Below are 19,657 nucleotides of genomic sequence, written 5' to 3' on the forward strand. Positions count from 1 at the left end.
GAGCGAGTGATTCAGATTCTGGAGGATTTACTAAGAGCCTGTATGATTGATTTTCAAGGAAGTTGGGAGTCTAAGCTACCTCTAGTGGAGTTCACATACAACAACAATTTCCAAGCATCCATTGGTATGGCTCCCTATGAGGCGTTGTATGGAAGGAAGTGCAGGTCACCAGTTCATTGGGATGAAGTTGGTGAGAGAGCAGAACTTGGTCCAGAAATAGTTCAGCAGACCGCAGCCGTAGTAGTCAAGATTCGGGATAGAATGAAGACCGCCCAAAGCCGTCAGAAAAGCTATGCTGATAAGAGAAGGAGAGATCTCGAGTTTGCCGTCGGTGATCATGTATTCGTCAAGGTAGCACCCATGAAGGGTGTGATGAGATTTGGGAAAAGAGGCAAACTGAGTCCGAGGTTCATTGGGCCGTTTGAGATTTTGGACAGAGTTGGGACACTAGCCTATCGTGTTGCCCTTCCGCCGAATCTGGCCGGGGTGCACAATGTGTTCCATGTCACGATGCTGAGGAAATATTTGGCTAATCCTTCGCATGTTCTGAGTTATGAGCCGTTACAGTTGGCTCCAGACCTGTCCTATGAGGAGAGACCAGTCCAAATCCTAGACAGGCAAGAGCGTAGGCTCCAGAACTAAGTGACTAAGCTAGTCAATGTTCGATGGATAAACCAATCAGTGGAAGAAGCCACGTGGGAGTCAGAGGCAGAAATGAGACTTCGCTACCCGAAGTTGTTCGTTAAGAATTAATTTCGAGGACGAAATTTTTATAAGTGGGGGAGGAACTGTAGTGCCCAAATTTAGTACACGTATAACCCATGCATTTGTTTAATCATTAAAGCATTTTAATTAATTTTAAAACGAGTCTTAGTATTGCATGATTTATTTAACTGTATTATTTTAATTATTCATGTTTATGTGATGCACGTTAGAATGTTTTTCAAGTTTCATATTTCAGGCGATTATTCGAGGCGGGATCGAGGAAGAGACCGGTGACGATTTTGGAAATTTTATGCGGTATTTTATGTTAAGTCAGAAATGGGGCGTTTTAAATAATTTATTGAGTTTTATCATTTTCAAGCTTAAATCACTTATTTAGTAATTTTGAGAGTTTAAGACTTTTAAACTTTTTATTTTGTGGGTGTTATTTTAATTAAGGAGCTATTTAAAAATTAATGTGTATTTTTCTTTAGTTAGGGAGTATTAGCATTTTTAAATTAGCATGTTAATTATTGAATTAAGCATAATTTACTCCCTAATTACTAAAGCACACGCACACACACACTTTTACACACACTTGTACACGATAAACACACAACACACCCCTACACATCTCATTTTTTCAGATTTTAAAATAAAGAAACCTAGGGTTCTTACTCCTTCAAGCAGCCGCCCCCTTCTCCTTATTTTCCATCAAGTTTTTGGTGGATTTTATTGCAAGACAATCGATCCACGATCGTCCCGGATCAACCTCGCTTCCATCTCCGCTTCGGTGACGTCGTTTCGGTAAAGTTTGATATAAAAAGGCACGTATATTCTGTTCTTGATGCATCGATCATGTCATATTATGGGTGTGTTGTTATTTATGCGTAAAACCATGTGTACGATGTGTAGAAGTTCGAGCAATTGTGTTGGAATCACTTTTGAAACCATTTTAGGGATCAAAAATCACGTTTTTACTGTTCTGGTTGAAACTGCGAATTTTCAGTCGAGATTTTGAGAAACCTTTCAACTAGAAAATTGTAGAACTTTTTGATGCCTTCTATTTGATATAATATTCGAGATTTTTGGATGAAAATTGAGTGACTTATGACGTTTTTTGTGGAACTGCTCAAACCGTGTTTTCAGAAAATCATGTTATTGGTAAGTTCTTGAAGTTTTTGTGTTGCAGGCTTCGTTGGAAATCGCCGGGCAATCGTTGCTGCATTTAGACAGGTTTTTTATGAGGTTGGAACGATAATGAGTGTGTCGTTTAGTGTCGCTAAGTGCTTGGATCCATTAAAAGTCGTAGGATACGATTTGGTGTCAAATTCCGTGCTTGAGTCGTTGGTTGTCAATCGTCGCTTTTGGGAACGATTTCTTTCTGATTGTTGGGGGTTAGTATAAAGCCTTGGTGTCCTAGGGAGTGTCTTGGGGTGTCAATTTGTAGCCATGGAGTTGGGTGAGGAGGAGGAAACATCATGTAAAAATTTTCACAAGTTTCGTCGTGCAGTAGGTAGACGGACCAGTACACGGACCCTGACACAGGGTCCGTGCCTTTGTTCTTCCGGAGTGCCTTTTTCCAGAGTCTGCACGGACCCCTACACGGACCTAAGCACGGGGTCCGTGTCTTCCATTTTCTACACACGCATTTTACAGTACCTACACGGACCCGGAGCCGGACCTGGGCACGGGGTCCGTGTACTTCATATTTTGGGGAAAATTATGGTATGCTTTGAGGTTTGAGGTCAAGGTTTAGTACAATGATTTACAAAGTCGAGTCATGGGAACTTTAGAACGTCCTAAGGAATTGATTTACCTCGTAAGGGAGCATGATTACTTACGTCTAAGTTATGCGAGTTAAGCATGTTAAATCATGGTCAGTATGTGCAGCAAGGGCCCCGATCGAAGTCCAACGTATCCCTCAACGTCAAGTAAGTATGTGTGACATGCAAGAAAATATTTTAAGTTTTTGAGGTATGCTAAATGTCTGGTCACCAAATCATGTTTAGGATTGGAAAGCGTTAAATTATGAACGGAGACCAATCCGCCAGTTAAATTATGAACGGGTTAGATCGAAGTTGGAAAGCGTTAAATTATGAACGGGGACCAACCAGCCCGTTAAATTATGAACGGGGATCTCATGTATGTGGCAGTGGATACGTCCTTGTCAGCCCAGTACTGTGGTTTGTCTGATCAGGCATTTATTATGTTATGGTCACTTGCTTTGAAACATGCCTCTATGCAAAATGATGAAGTTATGTATGTTCTAGTATGCAGTATGTTTATGAAAAGTTTTCACGTTATGGCACGTCTATGTTATGTACGCATGTTCAAGTTTTAGTACGCAAATTCAAGTTCAAGTATGTATGTTCTATTTTTAAGTTGCATGCGGTTTTATTATGTAGTACTCGCTATTTCCCAGTTTATACATGTTGAGTCTTTAGACTCACTAGACTTGATCGATGCAGGTGAGTATGTTGATGAGGAGACAGGAGGTGGCGACCAAGGGGCAGGCTTGGACTGAGCGGGAGGCTAACCCGAGAACCGCAATGTTTATGTTTTTATGCAAATTTTAATTTACTCTGATTTCATGTTTTGAGAGAAACACTTTGAGCAAACCTTTTGTGAGCAAATTTTATTGTAGTTATTTTGGACAACCATGTCTTATGGGGGACTTGGTTGAGATATTTTATGGCAAACTTTGAATGTTATTTTATGTTTAAAAAATTTTTTAATTTTTCCGCAAATTTTGAGTATGAAAAGTACGTTACGTTACAGTAATGAGTAAAAAAAAATGTAGTACTTTTTAAGAAAACGACTAATGAACATTTCAACCTTAGTATTATAGGTCAATTAGAATGTAGGAAAAATATCTCGTTTATGAAAGTTTTTGAAAATATTAATCGAGCATCCAAAAAGTCCTGGTTTTCGTCAAAAATCGTTTACCGATTTAAAATACGACTCGACATATAAAAATACTCAAAAGACACCATTTTCGAAATTTACATATTAATTATACCATGTATTAAATAATTATTTAATAAAAAAAATTCCTTTACCATTCTCATCTTCGTCTTTGGTCGAGTCTCGAATAATCTCTGAAAACATTGTTTTATGCATTCTCATATGAATTCATATTTTGACATGTAAACATGCATACCACATTTAATTAATACAATTAAAATAATTTAATTAAGCATTTTTCATTTTTCTTAAATTTGTATACATTTAAATTATATTATTATATTTTGGACCATAACTCCTGACCTAACAAGCATCCAATCGGATTCTGTAACATTGGTATGTATTTGGTTGAGTTGATTAAATAAAGATAGATTAATAGTCAAACACTTATCCAATATTTGGTTAAAATTTTAAGATGTTTTAATAACCATTTTGACCCGATTTAAGATCCATTTTTTGGATAACTATTTGATTATTAATATAATAAATCACGTGGGTTACACTATCAAAACTCAATAAATTATTTTTTTTCTCCTCTTATTTCTTAGAGTGCATTGTTATTTATTGAATTAAAAGTTTATTTTAGAGTGTTTGTACGTTAGAAGTAAATATCATTCTTCTTAATTTAATTTCAACTTTAAAAAATATAAATAAATATTTTTATTTTGAAAAGATAATTTATTTGTATATATTTTAATAAATTAATAAAAACTAAATTTTAATGTTAGTTATGTTTATCAATAATATTTTATTTTTATTATATTTTATTTTATGATATTTACACTTATTAATTCAGAGATTATTATTAATATCTTTATTATTAACATTATTATTATTATCTAATATTATGTATTGCTTCCAAATATATACAACAAATAAATAAACTTAATAAGGATATAATAGTAAATTTATTAATATTTAAAAACTAATCAAATATTCAAAATTTTGAATCAAACAAACTTAATAGTATCACATAATGTTCGATTAATAATATATTAATTTTGTAATGTATAACATAATTAATCATTTATTTATGACTGATGTCAAACACACCTTTAAAAAATTATAATTATATCGGTCAAACGGGTCGACGGCACGTACTTTTTCTTTTCAGAATCGTGTGTGGCCGGTTGCGAAACATCATCCATCGTTATATCCTGCGGCCGTTATTACGGACGTTTTCTTTAACGGAACCAGTAACCATTTGCTTTCGCGTTTTTATCTCAATCTGAATTCGCTTCAGCTTCTTCTCCTCTCCCCTAGGTTGTAAATATTTCGAGACAATTGCTTGCACAGATGGTGGATTCACAAGCTAATCCTCGGCGAAAAGGTGATTTTCTGAGATCTTAATCCTTGTAATTATGCCCCTTTTCGCTTCTTTCTTTCTTGTGGCCTTTTGTTGACTGTATAGATTCTTTGATCTTTTTGGAGTTCATAAATTTGAGTCTCCTTTTGATTGAAATAGATTGGCGGCGTTCGGTGACGTTATTGATTTTCAGTTCAAATCGGTGCTTCATTATTTTTGTAGGGTTCCTTGCTAACGGAGTTTTTGTGAGTTTGGTGGGTGTTGGGTACTGGAACTAGGTAGATTGGTTTAATATATTTCCATAAACTGTTGGAGGATAACATTTTTGAAGATGGGGGAAGATTTGCTGACAGGTTTAACTATTGAGAATTATCCATCGACATTTTTGTCAATGGATTCCATTGCTATCTCTCACGAGGAGGCCGTACTCCATAGGCTGGTTGATCTTTCGGGCCCCCCAGATATTAATCTCCCATTGTCAGTAGAGCGTAGTCCTCCACCACCTGCTCAGTCTTGGAACCATGACTCTTTTGATATGCTCGAGGTTGGGCTCGGGCACCAAGTTAATGATTCTGATAAGCTTCTTGACTTGCCTAAAATAGTGCGGAAATGTGCCAAGAAATTGGATAGTATGTGGGGTGCTTGGTTCTTCTTTACTTTCTATTTCAAGCCTGTTTTAAAGGATAAATCAAAGTGCAACATAGTTCGGGACAGTAATGATGGGGTTTCTGGCTATGATAAGTCCGATCTGCAACTCGATGTCTTCTTGGTACAGCATGATATGGAAAATATGTATATGTGGGTTTTTAAGGATAAACCTGAAAATTCGTTGGGTAAAATGCAGTTGAGAAGTTATATGAATGGGAACTCACGCCATGGGGAACATCCATTTCCATTCAGCGTCGAAAAAGGTTTTGTTCGGTCTCATAAAATGCAGCGGAAGCACTACAGAGGACTCTCCAATCCACAGTGTGTTCATGGTATTGAACTCGTCTCATCACCCAAACTTTTGAGCCTCGATGAGGAAGAACAAAAGAAGTGGATGGAACTGACTGGTCGAGAACTAAACTTTTGTGTCCCACCTGAAGCTAAAGAATTCAGTTCATGGAGGAACCTACCAAATACAGATTTTGAGCTCGAAAGACCACTTCCTCCATTGAAGAACAACCATGCAAAGAAACTGCTTAACGGATCGGGTTTCAATTTATCAACACATCCATCAAACCATGTAAATGGTGATGGAATGGATCTTTCTGTTTGCAACAAGAAAAGGAAAGATCTATTCACACATGGAAATGATGAAGATTGTTCCCTTACTAATAATCTTAATGGAGATCTGCATCAAGATGCCGACTTCAATCCCATCGAACCTTCTTGGTTGAGTGAGTTCAGTGGGGTGATGAGAAATGTGTATGGTCCAGTTACAGCTGCTAAATCCATCTACGAGGACAATAAAGGATACTTGATACTCATTACGTTGCCTTTTGCGGATCCTGAAAGGGTGAAAGTCCATTGGTGGAACAATCTCACTCATTGTGTGGTGAAGATTTCTTCTGTCAGCACAGCATGCCTGCCATTTATTCAAAGAAATTATCGAACTTTCAAGCTTACGGATCCAGCACCGGAGCATTGCCCTCCTGGAGAATTCAAAAGGGAGATCCCACTACCCGCCCGGATTCCTGATGATGCAAAGCTAGAAGCGTACTTCGACAAGAGCAGAACCGTTCTTGAGATCAAAGTGCCTAAACATCCTCTAAGACCAGAGGAGCATGAGGTTCTTGTTAGCCTTCGCCCCCCGAATGAATTTGTCTTATCTTGAATAAGGTATTAACATATTTATTTTTACTGATAACTTCAAGGGGTGGCATAGTGATTAAGCAGATCAAATTTAGGAAAATTGTAGACAATTATGTTATTCCTTCTACTTCAGCTCATATGAGAATGGTTCCTTCTGAATCTTGAATTGCTCCTGTGTAATGCCAAAGCGATAGGGGCTGATATATTAGTTGGATTGTTAATACCTCATTATTATAATTATCAGGGTTCAATGAAAAACGTATCTATTAATTTGTTTATGTTGTTTTCTTCGCACCATCTTATTTCTAATTTATTTTTAGGTAAAATGTGTTGATTGCTTGAGGTTTACAAATGTTTGGCTCCTTGAAATTAGAAAAATGCAGGGGGTAAAAATTTAACGTATTAATTACTTGATCAGCAAACGGGCCAATTAATGGGCTAGAAATCCCATCTCAAGGTGGGTTGTGGGTTAGGCGGATGGACAGACAAAAAAGTCATTATAATAATTAAAAAATTTAATTTATTTCATTTGTAAATAAATATTTATAAAAAATATCAATATATTTTTAATTATTTATTTCACGTCTAGGTTTTATACAAAATAGTTAATATAAAAAAATTCACAATTTTTCATTAAAAAAAATACATACATCACTCTAAATTTATAATGTAAAAAATATTTTTTTATTTTCTTTCCAGACTCGCACGTTAACCCAAACCACCCTCGGGCTAGCCCGTCTAGGCACGTAACCCGCATGGATTGGTTCATCTAGGTACGTCTTTAAATGGGTTGAAAAAATTCCCACTTAAAATGTGTGGCGGGATGGGTCGACTTGACAGATAAAACCAAATTAAGGATATTGTTAAAAATTACTACACTATAATAAATACAATCAAGCCAAAAAATACTGCACTATTCTCAATCCAATCAAAATTTCAAATTAATTAATTTGATGAATTAGTTTCTGTTCTCCTCGAGAAGTCCTCCCAACGATCGCAGCTCTAGCGCCGCACCTGAAAGGTATGAAGATCGTTTTGCTCATATAAAATATTTTTTTTTATAAACACGGGAGTTGCTATATAGGTGTAATCACGGCTGAAGCTAAAGGGACGCCCGACTCAAGAGGCTTCCCTCGCAGACAAACTCAAGTGGGGCTATGTGTGTGTGTGTGTTTGGCTAAAAAATTAGAGAGTGGTTCTCATGTGAGACCGTCTCACGGATCTTAATCTGTGAGACCCGTCAACCCTACCCATATTCACAATAAAAAGTAATACTTTTAACATAAAAAGCAATATTTTTTTATGGATAACCCAAATAAGATATTCGTCTCACAAATACGATCCATGAGACCGTCTCACACAAGTTTTTGTCAAAATTAGATTATCTAATTAATTTAGAGGTCAACTAATTAATATCTAAATTGTTATTTGAATGATAAGTATTCTGCAGTATAGGTCTTAATTCAGGTCGAAAAACTGAACGGATTAGCACAGGAACCTTGGGTACATGAAGAACCAGCTCGAGGAGCCAAGCGGAGACAAAATAGAATACCAAATTAAAGCTGTGACGTCCCCAAATTTAAAGGTCCACACAAATCACGTATATGTAATTATTAAATTCTTTGTGTATTTTAATTAATTGTTTTAAATATTTCGGGACCTTTAAAGCTCATATTAAATATTTTTCTACATGGTTGCATTAAAATGTATTTTTAAAAGTTATTCAAGTTGCGACCGATGAAGGAAGACCGAAGGCTGAAAAATAGAAAACGATTTTATTAAATAATTGTTTTTAATTATTTAAAATATGGATGATACTTTTTATTATTTTTGAAAATAAGGGGTTTTTGAGGTGATTTTATACGTCGGGACGTAAATTTTATCGGTGTTGGTTTTTCAACAAAAATACAAACGTATTAACCACCCGGCTAATAAATTCACAAAAATACAAACGTATTAACCACCCGGCTAACAAAAATTATTTTTAAAATTCTAATTAAGCACTAATGGTCCTAAATTACCATTTAATGGAACTAAACCTAATTAGTGATTAATTAGCTATAAAATATATTAAAACCCTCCCCATTAATTCATAAGACTAACGCCACTTTTCTGAAATCTCTCAACCAAAGTACAGAATGCACACACTAATTTGGAGAAAATTCGAAGAAGCTTCAAGGGTTCAAGCAAAGGCCCGCTGTCACCATTTTTCGCAATTGTCAACATAAAATCGTGCGTTTAAAATGCAAAGGTACGTCATATTTCTTTCTTTCAAATATCTATCACACCATAATATTTATTTGAACATAATTTGAAAGAAAACAAGGCACACAACTTGATATTTTCGTAACTATGCTTGCATGTGTATTAAACTCTTGAATTGTGGTTCCAAAATCATGTCTTTAGGTTGTGGAAAGGGCTGCCAAGAATTAGGATGTTAAGAGGCAAGTTTTACACAAGTTTAGGGGTCTTAAAACACACTAAAAACACTACACACGAAAACAACACAAGTTGGAATCACTTTTCTGTCATGGACTTGAGGGGCTCGGTTTTATGGGATGGATGGCTTAGCTCGGGTTTGGTTGGGACCAGGGCTGGGCTAGGAACATGTATGAGTCAGGAGTGGAGTCCTAGCCACGCTAGGTGTGACGTCCCGAAAATTTTAGGTCCACGTGAACCACATGCATGCAAGTTATTAAATTCCTGATGTATTGTATTAAATGGTTTTAATGAATGGTTATTTTATTAATTTGGGTTTTAATTCATGATTTATGAATTTGCATTATTTTAAATTATAATATGTTTAATTGATCCACATTAAAACGTTTTCCTTGAGTTTTATTTCAGACGATTATTCGAGAAAGGATCGAGGAAATGAGACCGGCGATGATTTAGGCGATTTTAAAATGGGGTATTTTATTTAAGGTCAAGAAAATATCATTTAAACGATTTATTAAGTTTTAGCATTTTTAAAGACTAATTTAATTATTAGGTGATTTAAGATTTTAAGTTTTTCAAAAATACTAATTTGATTAGTTGGGGATTTTAAATCTTGAAAATTTGACACTTGTAAATTTTATTTTAAATTAGGGGTGCTACTAAATTAGTGGAAGATTAACATTTTATTTAGCATGTTAATTAGTTATTAGTATTTTTATTAACTCCTAATTAACTTGTAACGTACCGTATTTTCATACTTAAAAATTTGCGGAAAAATTAAAAATTTTCTTGAATGTAAACATCCATACGGTCGTCACTCAACATTCATAAAAAATAGATCTCAAAATCATTCGTCACCAATAAAATTTTGCTAAAAGAAACTGTCTCAAAATATTTCGCATCCAGATATTTAAAAATCAGAGTATTTTGAAACTTTGCATAAAATGTAAGCATTGCGGTCCTCGGGTCTAGCCTTCCGCTCAGTCCAAGAGTACCCCTTGGTCGCCACCTCCTGTCTCCTCAACATAGTCACCTGCATCGATCAAGTCTAGTGAGTCTAAAGACTCAACACGTATAAACTGGAATAACGAGTACTACGTAATAAAATCGCATGCACTTTAAAATAGGACATACATAACTCGAAGCTTGAACTTGCATAATAAACTTGGACATACGTACGTACATAACTTGACGTGCCATCAACATAAACTTTCATAAACATACTGCATACTTGAACATACATAACTTCATCATTTTGCGTAGAGGCATGTTTCAAAGCAAGTGACCCAGAACATAATAAATGCCTGATCAGACAAACCACAGTACTGGGCTGACAGGGACGTATCCACTGCCACATACATGAGATCTCCGTTCATAATTTAACGGGCTGGTTGGTCCACGTTCATAATTTACCGCTTCCCAACCTCGATCTAACCCGTTCATAATTTAACGGGTGGATTGGTCCCCGTTCATAATTTAACGCTTTCCAATCCTAAACATAATTTGGTCACAAGACATTTAGCATACCTCAAAAAATTAAAATATTTTCTTGCACGTCAAACATATTTACTTGGCGTTGAGGGATTCGTTGGACTTCGATCGGGGCCGTCGCTGCTGCACATACTAACTTGAATTTGCATACTTAACTTGCATAACTTAATGTAGAAATCATACTTACTCTCGAGTTCAATCATTACTTAGGACGTTCTAAAAATTTCCCATGACACGACCTTGACAATCCTTGCACTAAACCACGACATCAAACCTCAAAGCATGCTAAAATATTTTCCCCAAAATATGCAAGACACGGACCCAGTGCCCAGGTCCGGCTCCGGGTCCGTGTAGGTACTGTAAAATGTGTGTGCAGAAAAGGGGAGACACGGACCCCGTGCTTAGGTCCGTGTAGACTCTTGAAAAAGGCACTCCGGAAGAACAAAGACACGGACCCCGTGTCGAGGTCCGGGTAAGGGTCCGTGTAGTCTCGGTTTCTTGGCACTAAGGAGGAAACAAAGGCACGAACCCCGTGTCAGGGTCCGTGTACGGGTCCGTCTACCTACTGCACGACGAGACCTACGAGAAATTTCTTACACAATGCCTATTCTCCCAATTGACACATGATGGATCAAGATTCAACACTTTGAGACCCTCCTAGGACACCATAGTTATGAGCTAAACTCGTATATACGTCCCAAAATAACGAAGCCCGTCTTATCACCATACAATCTCATAAACACCGAAATTGACAACGAGCGTTTCTTACGACTTCTAACAAATTCAAGTGCCTATCGACACTAACCGGCACCCCAAATACCAACCTAACAACATGCTATACATACCTAGAAGCAGCAACGATCACCCGTCGATTCCCAACGAAGCCTGCAACCATAAAACTTCAAGAACACAATTTTCATAAAAGTCGCAGTTTGAGCAGTCCCACGAAAAACGCCATAACTCACCCAATTTTCATCCAAAAATCTTGAATTTTATATCAAATCGAAGGCATCAAAAAGTTCTACAATTTTATAGTTGAAAAGTTTCTAAAAATCTCGACTGAAAATTCGCAGCTTTGACCAGAACAGTAAAAACGTGTTTTAGATCTAAAAATTTTCCTTCAAAGTCGATCCCAACAATTAATGATCAAACTATGAACATCATACATGAGATTTACGCATAAAACAACGTAACACATAATATGACTTGATCGACGCAGCAAAAGAGAGCTTATACGTGCATCACATAAACATAAATAATTTTAAAAAATGCATTTAATTAAATCATGCACCGCTAAAATCAATATAAAATTGATTAAATCATTTAATAATTAAATAAATGCATGAGTTATACGTGTACTGAATTTGGGCACTACAATTCCTCCCCCACTTATAAAATTTTCGTCCTCGAAATTAAGTCTTACCGAACAACTCCGGGTAGCGAAGTCTCATATCTGCCTCTGACTCCCAAGTAGCCTCTTCCACTGATTGGTTCAGCCACCGAAATTTGACTAGCTTAGTCACCTTGTTCCGGAGTCTACGCTCTTGCCTGTCTAGGATTTGGACTGGTTTCTCCTCATAAGACAGTTCTGGAGCAAGCTGCAACGGCTCATAACTCAGAATATGCGAAGGATTAGCTAGGTATTTCCTCAGCATTGAGACATGGAACACGTTGTGTACCCCGGCCAGATTCGGCGGAAGGGCTACACGATAAGCTAGTGTCCCAACTCTGTCCAAAATCTCAAAAGGCCCAATGAACCTCGGACTCAGTTTGCCTCTTTTTCCGAATCTCATAACACCCTTCATAGGTGCTATCTTAACGAAAACGTGATCACCAATGGCAAACTCGAGATCTCTCCTCCTCTTATCAGCATAGCTCTTCTGACGACTTTGGGCAGTCTTCATTCTGTCGCGAATCTTGACCACCACGTCTGCAGTCTGCTAAACTATCTCTGGACCAAGTTTTGCTCTCTCACCGAATTCATCCCAATGAACTGGTGATCTGCACTTCCTCCCGTACAACGCCTCATAGGGAGCCATACAAATAGATGCTTGGAAGCTGTTGTTGTATGTGAACTCCACTAAAGGTAGTCTAGACTCCCAAGTTCCTTGAAAATCAATCATACAGGCTCTCAGCAAATCCTCTAAAATCTGAATCACTCGCTCAGACTGACCATCTGTCTGCGGGTGAAAAGCTGTACTGAAAAGCAACTTCGTTCCCATGGCTGCATGTAAGCTCTTCCAGAAGGACGACGTAAACCTTGGGTCCCTGTCGGACACAATTGAAACTGGAATTCCATGTAAACGAACTATCTCCCTGAGATAAAGCTCCGCATACTGCGTCATGGAGAAAGTCGTATTCACTGGTAGAAAATGCGCTGATTTAGTGAGTCGGTCCACTATAACCCAAATAGAATTCGATCCTCTGACTGATCTCGGCAACCCAACCACAAAATCCATAGTAATGTTCTCCCACTTCCACTCGGGAATGGGGAGTGGCTTAACCAATCCTGCTGGCCTCTGATGTTCAGCTTTTACTTTCTGACAAGTGAGACATTCTGATACGAATCTACGGATGTCTCGCTTCATCCCTGGCCACCAATACAATAACTGTAGGTCATTGTACATCTTGATGCCTCCTGGGTGAATGGAATACGGAGATGCGTGTGTCTCTGTCAAAATATCCTATTTGATCAAACCAACACTAGGCACCCACATTCTGCCTCTGTATCTCACAATGCCGTCTGAGACTGTGTACAACACACTGCCCTTGGCTTCATCTTTCAGTCTCCATTTCTGTAACTGTTCATCTGAAGACTGACCTGCTCGGATACGGTCTAGCAAACCAGATTTGACCGTCAGATTAGACAGCCTAGGAGCTCTGCTCTCCCGATAAATCTCTAGACCAAATCTCTGAATCTCCGACTGAAGCGGTCTCTGTGCTGACAACTGAGCGGCAACTGCCACTTTTCTGCTCAAAGCGTCTGCGACACCATTAGCCTTTCCTGGATGGTAGCTAATTTCGCAGTCGTAATCCTTGACAAGTTCCAACCACCGTCTCTGTCTCATATTCAGCTTTTTCTGAGTGAAGAAATAATTGAGACTCTTATGATCGGTGAAAATCTGACATTTCTCGCCGTATAGGTAGTGTCTCCAAATTTTCAGTGCGAAGACAACGGCGGCTAACTCAAGATCATGCGTCGGGTAATTATTCTCATGCATCTTCAACTGCTGGAAGCATAAGCTATAACCCGACCCTGCTGCATCAATACTGCGCCTAACCCGAGCTTAGATCCATCGGTGTAAAGCACAAAATCACCTTGTCCCGTCGGCATGGCTAGCACTGGCGCTGAAATGAGAGCTTGCTTCAACGTATCGAAGCTCTTCTGACATTCATCACTCCACACAAAATTGGCATTTTTCTTGGTTAGTGAAGTGAGTGGCACTGCTATGGATGAAAATCCCTTAATAAACTTACGGTAGTAACCAGCTAAACCCAAAAAGCTGCAGATTTCTGATGCATTATTTGGCTCAACCCATTCTTTAACGGCTGCTACCTTCGCTGGGTCCACCTCCACCACTGCTTGATACTATATGCCCCAAAAATGCAACTTTCTGCAACCAAAACTCGCACTTACTAAACTTTGCAAACAAATTCCGGTTCTGCAAGGTCTGTAAAACTGTCCTCAAGTGTTGGCTATGCTCCTCATGGCTCTTCGAGTATATGAGAATGTCGTCAATAATCACGATGATGAACTGATCCAGGTAGGGCTGAAATACTCGGTTCATGAGGTCCATGAAAATTGCTGGAGCATTTGTCAATCCAAATGGCATTACTAAAAATTCGTAATGCCCATATCTGGTTCTGAAGGCTGTTTTGTGGACATCTTCTGATGCGAATCCCCGTACGAATGAGAAGCAAACACGATTATCGAAATCGCACCCTCAACTCAATAACAAACAAGGATTGATTATGTTGTCCCGATCTTTTGAAACAAGTAACGGTTTGTGATATTCACCTCTAAGTTATTAAAACTTAGCAACAAATATCAACGATGATAACAATCGAATTTCGTACGAACCTTCAACAAACTTGTTTTGACAATCCGTGCGAGAAACAATCGACAAACGCCACAAAGATGCAATCTTTGATAAGTTTGATTTTTGGTTTTGAACAAAGCAATGAAATGCCTTGAATGTTGAGAGAAATCTCAAGAAAGGTTTCAATATCTGAATTGGTACGTTCTTCAATCATACAACACATATAAATACAATAAAATATCAATAAAGTTGTGTAGAACGCATTAAATAAAGTAACTAGCAAATTTGACACGGAAGTGCACGCGGTGGCGCGACATCTCGCGCTGGGGCGCGCGGCAATCTGCCTTGTAATTTTCTCCGGGCGCGCGGTAGCATCAAAACTCGCGCGGGGGCGCGCATGATTCTGCACAAGACAGCACCCGGCGCGCGGGGGCGCCACCTCTGGCGCGGCCGCGCGCGCGCATGCGCCGCTTCTGGCGCTACCGCGCGCGCAGCTCTGCTGGCCTGCGCTAGCGCAGCGCGCTGCTCTGCTGCTTCTGGTGCGGGTGCGTGCGCAGTTCTGCTTCTCTGTGCTAGCGCATGCTGCTGCTTCTGCACATCTGCGCTAGCGCGTGCTGTTGCACTGCTTCTCTTGGGCCATTTTTCACTGATATGCTTGATTGTTCCGGACTCCTTCATTATATGCTTTGTTGAAATCCTCCATTTGTTTGAATATGCTTCATTCATCATTATTGAAATTGAAGATCCGAAACAACGATGCTCTTTAAATCTCCTTCCAATCATTTGCACACGGTGCTCAGCCAGATTCATATCATACTCCTCTTCTTCAAAAAGATTTGTCCTCAAATCTTGTCTACCTATACAAAAACAAAACAAGTTAGTAATAAGAAGTATATTATCAACTTGCTTACCTTTAAGTTCAAGATTGTAGGTGCTATTGTTTGCTCGCTCCTTTTGCACTGGAATCCCAACATCCCCGTTGCCTTTCCTATAAACTCATCAGGTTTACCAACTACCAAATAAAAATTGACACCAAATGATAAAATACCATTAAGTATCACAAAAATTAAGTTCCTCCCTTTCTTAGACCTAGTTAACACACAAATGATATTCATGCACGTGTACGACCATAGCTCACTAGGAATAAGATATAACTGATGCACGACATATGAATATATTCGACATGTCATTTTCCTGTATGCAACGCATGTTCCCCAATCACACTCAACATGTCGTTTCATATGCAACCAAAACATATACTCATGCATTTTATCAATGATGAATTCACAACAATACGCCTCACTAGCGATTAATTCATAAAATGAACATAACATGAACAATTTAATCTCCTTAAAAATATATTCATCATGATCATAAAAATTCTTATGTGCAATGCATGTTTCACAATTCCACTCAATGTACCTCCTCATATGCAACCATAGTAAAAATTTATGCATCATATCTATGGCTGTAGTTAATTCATGGCTACCAATCAAACAAATGTCATGTGCCTCAGCAACAACTCATGCAATTGATGTAGGATGAAAAATTTATTTTCTTTAAACAGGTATTCATTATGAACAAAGATATAATCTTGTTCATCCTTGCACCTCTCAAAACCATCAAACAAGCATAAATCATGAAAATAGAATACACTAAATATACGATCCATGTAATCTTCACAACCATCACCAATCAAATATAAATCATGGAAATAGGACACGTCACATGTACTATCAATGCAATATATTATCACATCACAAAAATCTAAGTCTAATGTATATAAACCCTTGTAGTAAACAAACCCCATCAACTTTGTAAATCGTTCTCCAAGATCTTGAAAACAAAACATCATGCAATCAAGGTAATGAAGAAAGTCATACCTCATAGTTGTTGCGGTTGCAACTATGCTTACCTCTTGGTGATTGCTCTAAAAATCACATTGATCAACCCATCGCATTGTTCCGCCATTGACACTTGTTTGCCTCCTCATAACAATTTCATCAAAATCCTGCAAAGGAGAAATAACAATGCTCGGGATTGAACCGGCTATATCATCACAATGAGAATAAACCACTTTGTACAAATGTACATGAAAGGGTTTATGCAAGAATAAGAAACCCTCAACCTCACTCTTTTGGGCCTTCAAATTGTTTTTCTTTTCTTTTTCTTTGGCCACTTTTTTTTTCTCTCTTTTTTATTTTCTATGGTCATCTCACTCTTTTGTTCACTCATTCATTCGACCATATCACATTTTTTTCTACTCTTTTCAATATATTCCAATTGATCATCAATAATATCTTTTCGTTTCAATTGATCAAAAGAAATATGGTTTTCTTCAAATGTTTTGAGCAACAAAGTTTCTTCTTGCCTACTCTCCTCCTCCATAGTAGACAAATCACTCATTTCTTTACCACCAAATGATTCTTTTTCCACTGTACAAAAGTTAACATCATTTGACTCATCAACTAGTGGAATACTATTATCAACAACTTTCTCAAACACAACCTCAAATTCAGGTTCTTCAACAACCTCAACTTCATGTTCAAATTCTCCAACAATCTCAACTTCAGATACAGGTTCAACAACAACCTCTACATCCACTTGAGATTCAATCTCAACAGAAGAATCTAATATTGTCAGCTCCTTACGTTGACATTGGCTAGTATCATACCCAAATTTTAAACACCACCAACATATAACATCACAAGTACTAGAAAATGAATTTTTAAATGTACCTTGATAATCATATTTGCTAGCTTCACATCTCGACTCCTCCATTGGCCTAGAAATCATTTTATCTTTCAAGCTCGTCCTACACGTGGATGCCAACGACTCCCCATGCACACAACGTTCACCTCTCCGGCCAACTCCTCTATCGTCCTCACATCGCCTATCATCATCCCGATCCAAATGTGACGCTCTATTCCTCCCAAATCTACTACCTCGTCTATTCCCATCAACATGCCTATCATACCTCTCCTCTTCTTCGCACCTCCTATACCACTCACGTAGAGGCTTAAACTCCTTCTCCCATATTCTACCCAAACCTTTAGGCTTAGATTTATTTTCACTCGTACTAACCTCAAGCCTATCCAACCTCTAATATAAAGGATTCAACTCGGTCCTCAACATTCTACTAAAATGACCAAATAACGCCTCCATAGGCAACCCCTGATTCGAACTTTCTCCTACTTCCCTCTCCATTGTACTTTCAGATTTTATACCTGCAATAAATTGTTAGTAGAAATAAAAGATTTTCCTCACCCAAATTCTCACGATCACTCCAAAGAAATAACACTCGCACTCAAATGTTTTTCACTCGAATTTGATAGTTTTCTCAGAGATGTAATCAATCTTTATATATATATATATATTTTATATCAAACTGACAAGATTCAACTTGTGAACACTTGCAACTGTCTCACTTGGATTGCACAAAAACAAGAACGATAGACTAACACAGAACAAATTTTTCGAGATTTCTGGATTAACAAATAACAAAGGATGATAGAAATAACGTAGATCTTAGAATAGAACAAAGGATAACACAAAACTGAAACAGAACGAATTTTTGTTTTTGTTTTTGATAGATATGACAATAGAAACGAAAGGATAACACAGATCTGAGAACAGAACGAAATTTTAGACAGATCTGAAAATAATAACAACAACGATAACTTACTTGAATCAATGAGCCAAAGCTCTGGTGCGGGTGCGTGCGCAGTTCTGCTTCTCTGCGCTAGCGCATGCTGCTGCTTCTGCACATCTGCGCTAGCGCGTGCTGTTGCACTGCTTCTCTTGGGCCATTTTTCACTGATATGCTTGATTGTTCCGGACTCCTTCTTTATATGCTTTGTTGAAATCCTCCATTTGTTTGAATATGCTTGATTCATCATTATTGAAATTGAAGATCCGAAACAACGATGCTCTTTAAATCTCCTTCCAATCATTTGCACACGGTGCCCAGCCAGATTCATATCATCTTCATCCTTCACTTTCAGCTGATGATACCCTGATCGAAGATCTATCTTAGAGAACACTGCGGCTCCCTGCAATTGATCAAACAAGTCTTCGATTCTAGGAAGTGGGTATTTGTTCTTGATTGTTATCTTGTTCAACTCACGGTAATCGATGCACAATCTCATGCTTCCGTCTTTCTTTTTCACAAATAGTACTGGTGCGCCCCACGGTGAGAAACTAGGGCGAATGAATTCCTTGTCGAGAAGCCCTGAATCTGCTGTTTGATTTCTAACATCTCAGCTGGAGCTAATCGGTATGGTGCCTTAGAGATTGGCACTGTGCCTGGCATGAGATCAATCGTAAACTCCACCTCTCTATCTGGTGGAAGGCCTGTGACGTCATCTGGAAATACGTCTGGAAATTCTTTGACTACAGGTACCTCTGATATAGAAGGAGTGGGCACGTCAGGTGCTGAGATAACACTGGCCAAGAAAGCCTGACACCCCTTAGAAATTAGCCTCCTCGCCTGCATGCACGAAATCATGCGAGGGAAACTCCTCCATCTAGCTGGCTCAAATAGAAACTGCCCCATGCCCAACGGTCTGACCAACACTGATCTCTTCTGAAAATCTATCAGAACTCTATTCTTAGTCAGCCAGTCCATGCCCAAGATAATGTCGAATTCTGGCATCGGCAATAGGATTAAATCTGCATATACCAGGTGGCCATGCAGTTCTAGATCAATGTCTCTGATCACACTGGTAGCCAACAGCTCTTCCCTTGACGGGACTGTCACCGAAAAGTTCACGTCTAGGCCAATGGACTTGAGGTCCAAATGTTCAGCAAAAGTCTCCGATATGAAGGAGTGAGTGGCTCCTGAGTCTATCAGTGCAGTTGTGGATAGCCTCTTAATAAAAATGTTTCCTGAGATGCGTTAGCACGAAACAACTTA

General features: G+C 38.3%; 1 protein-coding gene across 2 annotated transcripts; it reads left to right on the top strand.

The window, feature by feature from the left end:
- The first annotated feature begins 4,792 nt into the window (after positions 1-4,792).
- On the top strand, positions 4,793-7,048 carry LOC140821449 (uncharacterized). Of its 2 annotated transcripts, none has more exons than XM_073181953.1 (2): positions 4,793-4,999; positions 5,135-7,048. In XM_073181953.1, exon 2 carries the CDS (start codon positions 5,307-5,309, stop codon positions 6,792-6,794), a length of 1,488 nt encoding a protein of 495 aa, XP_073038054.1. In that variant the 5' UTR covers positions 4,793-4,999; positions 5,135-5,306; the 3' UTR covers positions 6,795-7,048. The 2 variants fall into 2 exon arrangements, with proteins under 2 accessions (XP_073038054.1, XP_073038053.1); XM_073181952.1 differs by having other exon boundaries at positions 5,198-7,048.
- Positions 7,049-19,657: the final 12,609 nt, after the last annotated feature.

The sequence above is a fragment of the Primulina eburnea genome, unplaced genomic scaffold (genome assembly GCF_022965805.1).
Source record: "Primulina eburnea isolate SZY01 unplaced genomic scaffold, ASM2296580v1 ctg567_ERROPOS1600000+, whole genome shotgun sequence".
NCBI lineage: Eukaryota > Viridiplantae > Streptophyta > Magnoliopsida > Lamiales > Gesneriaceae > Primulina > Primulina eburnea.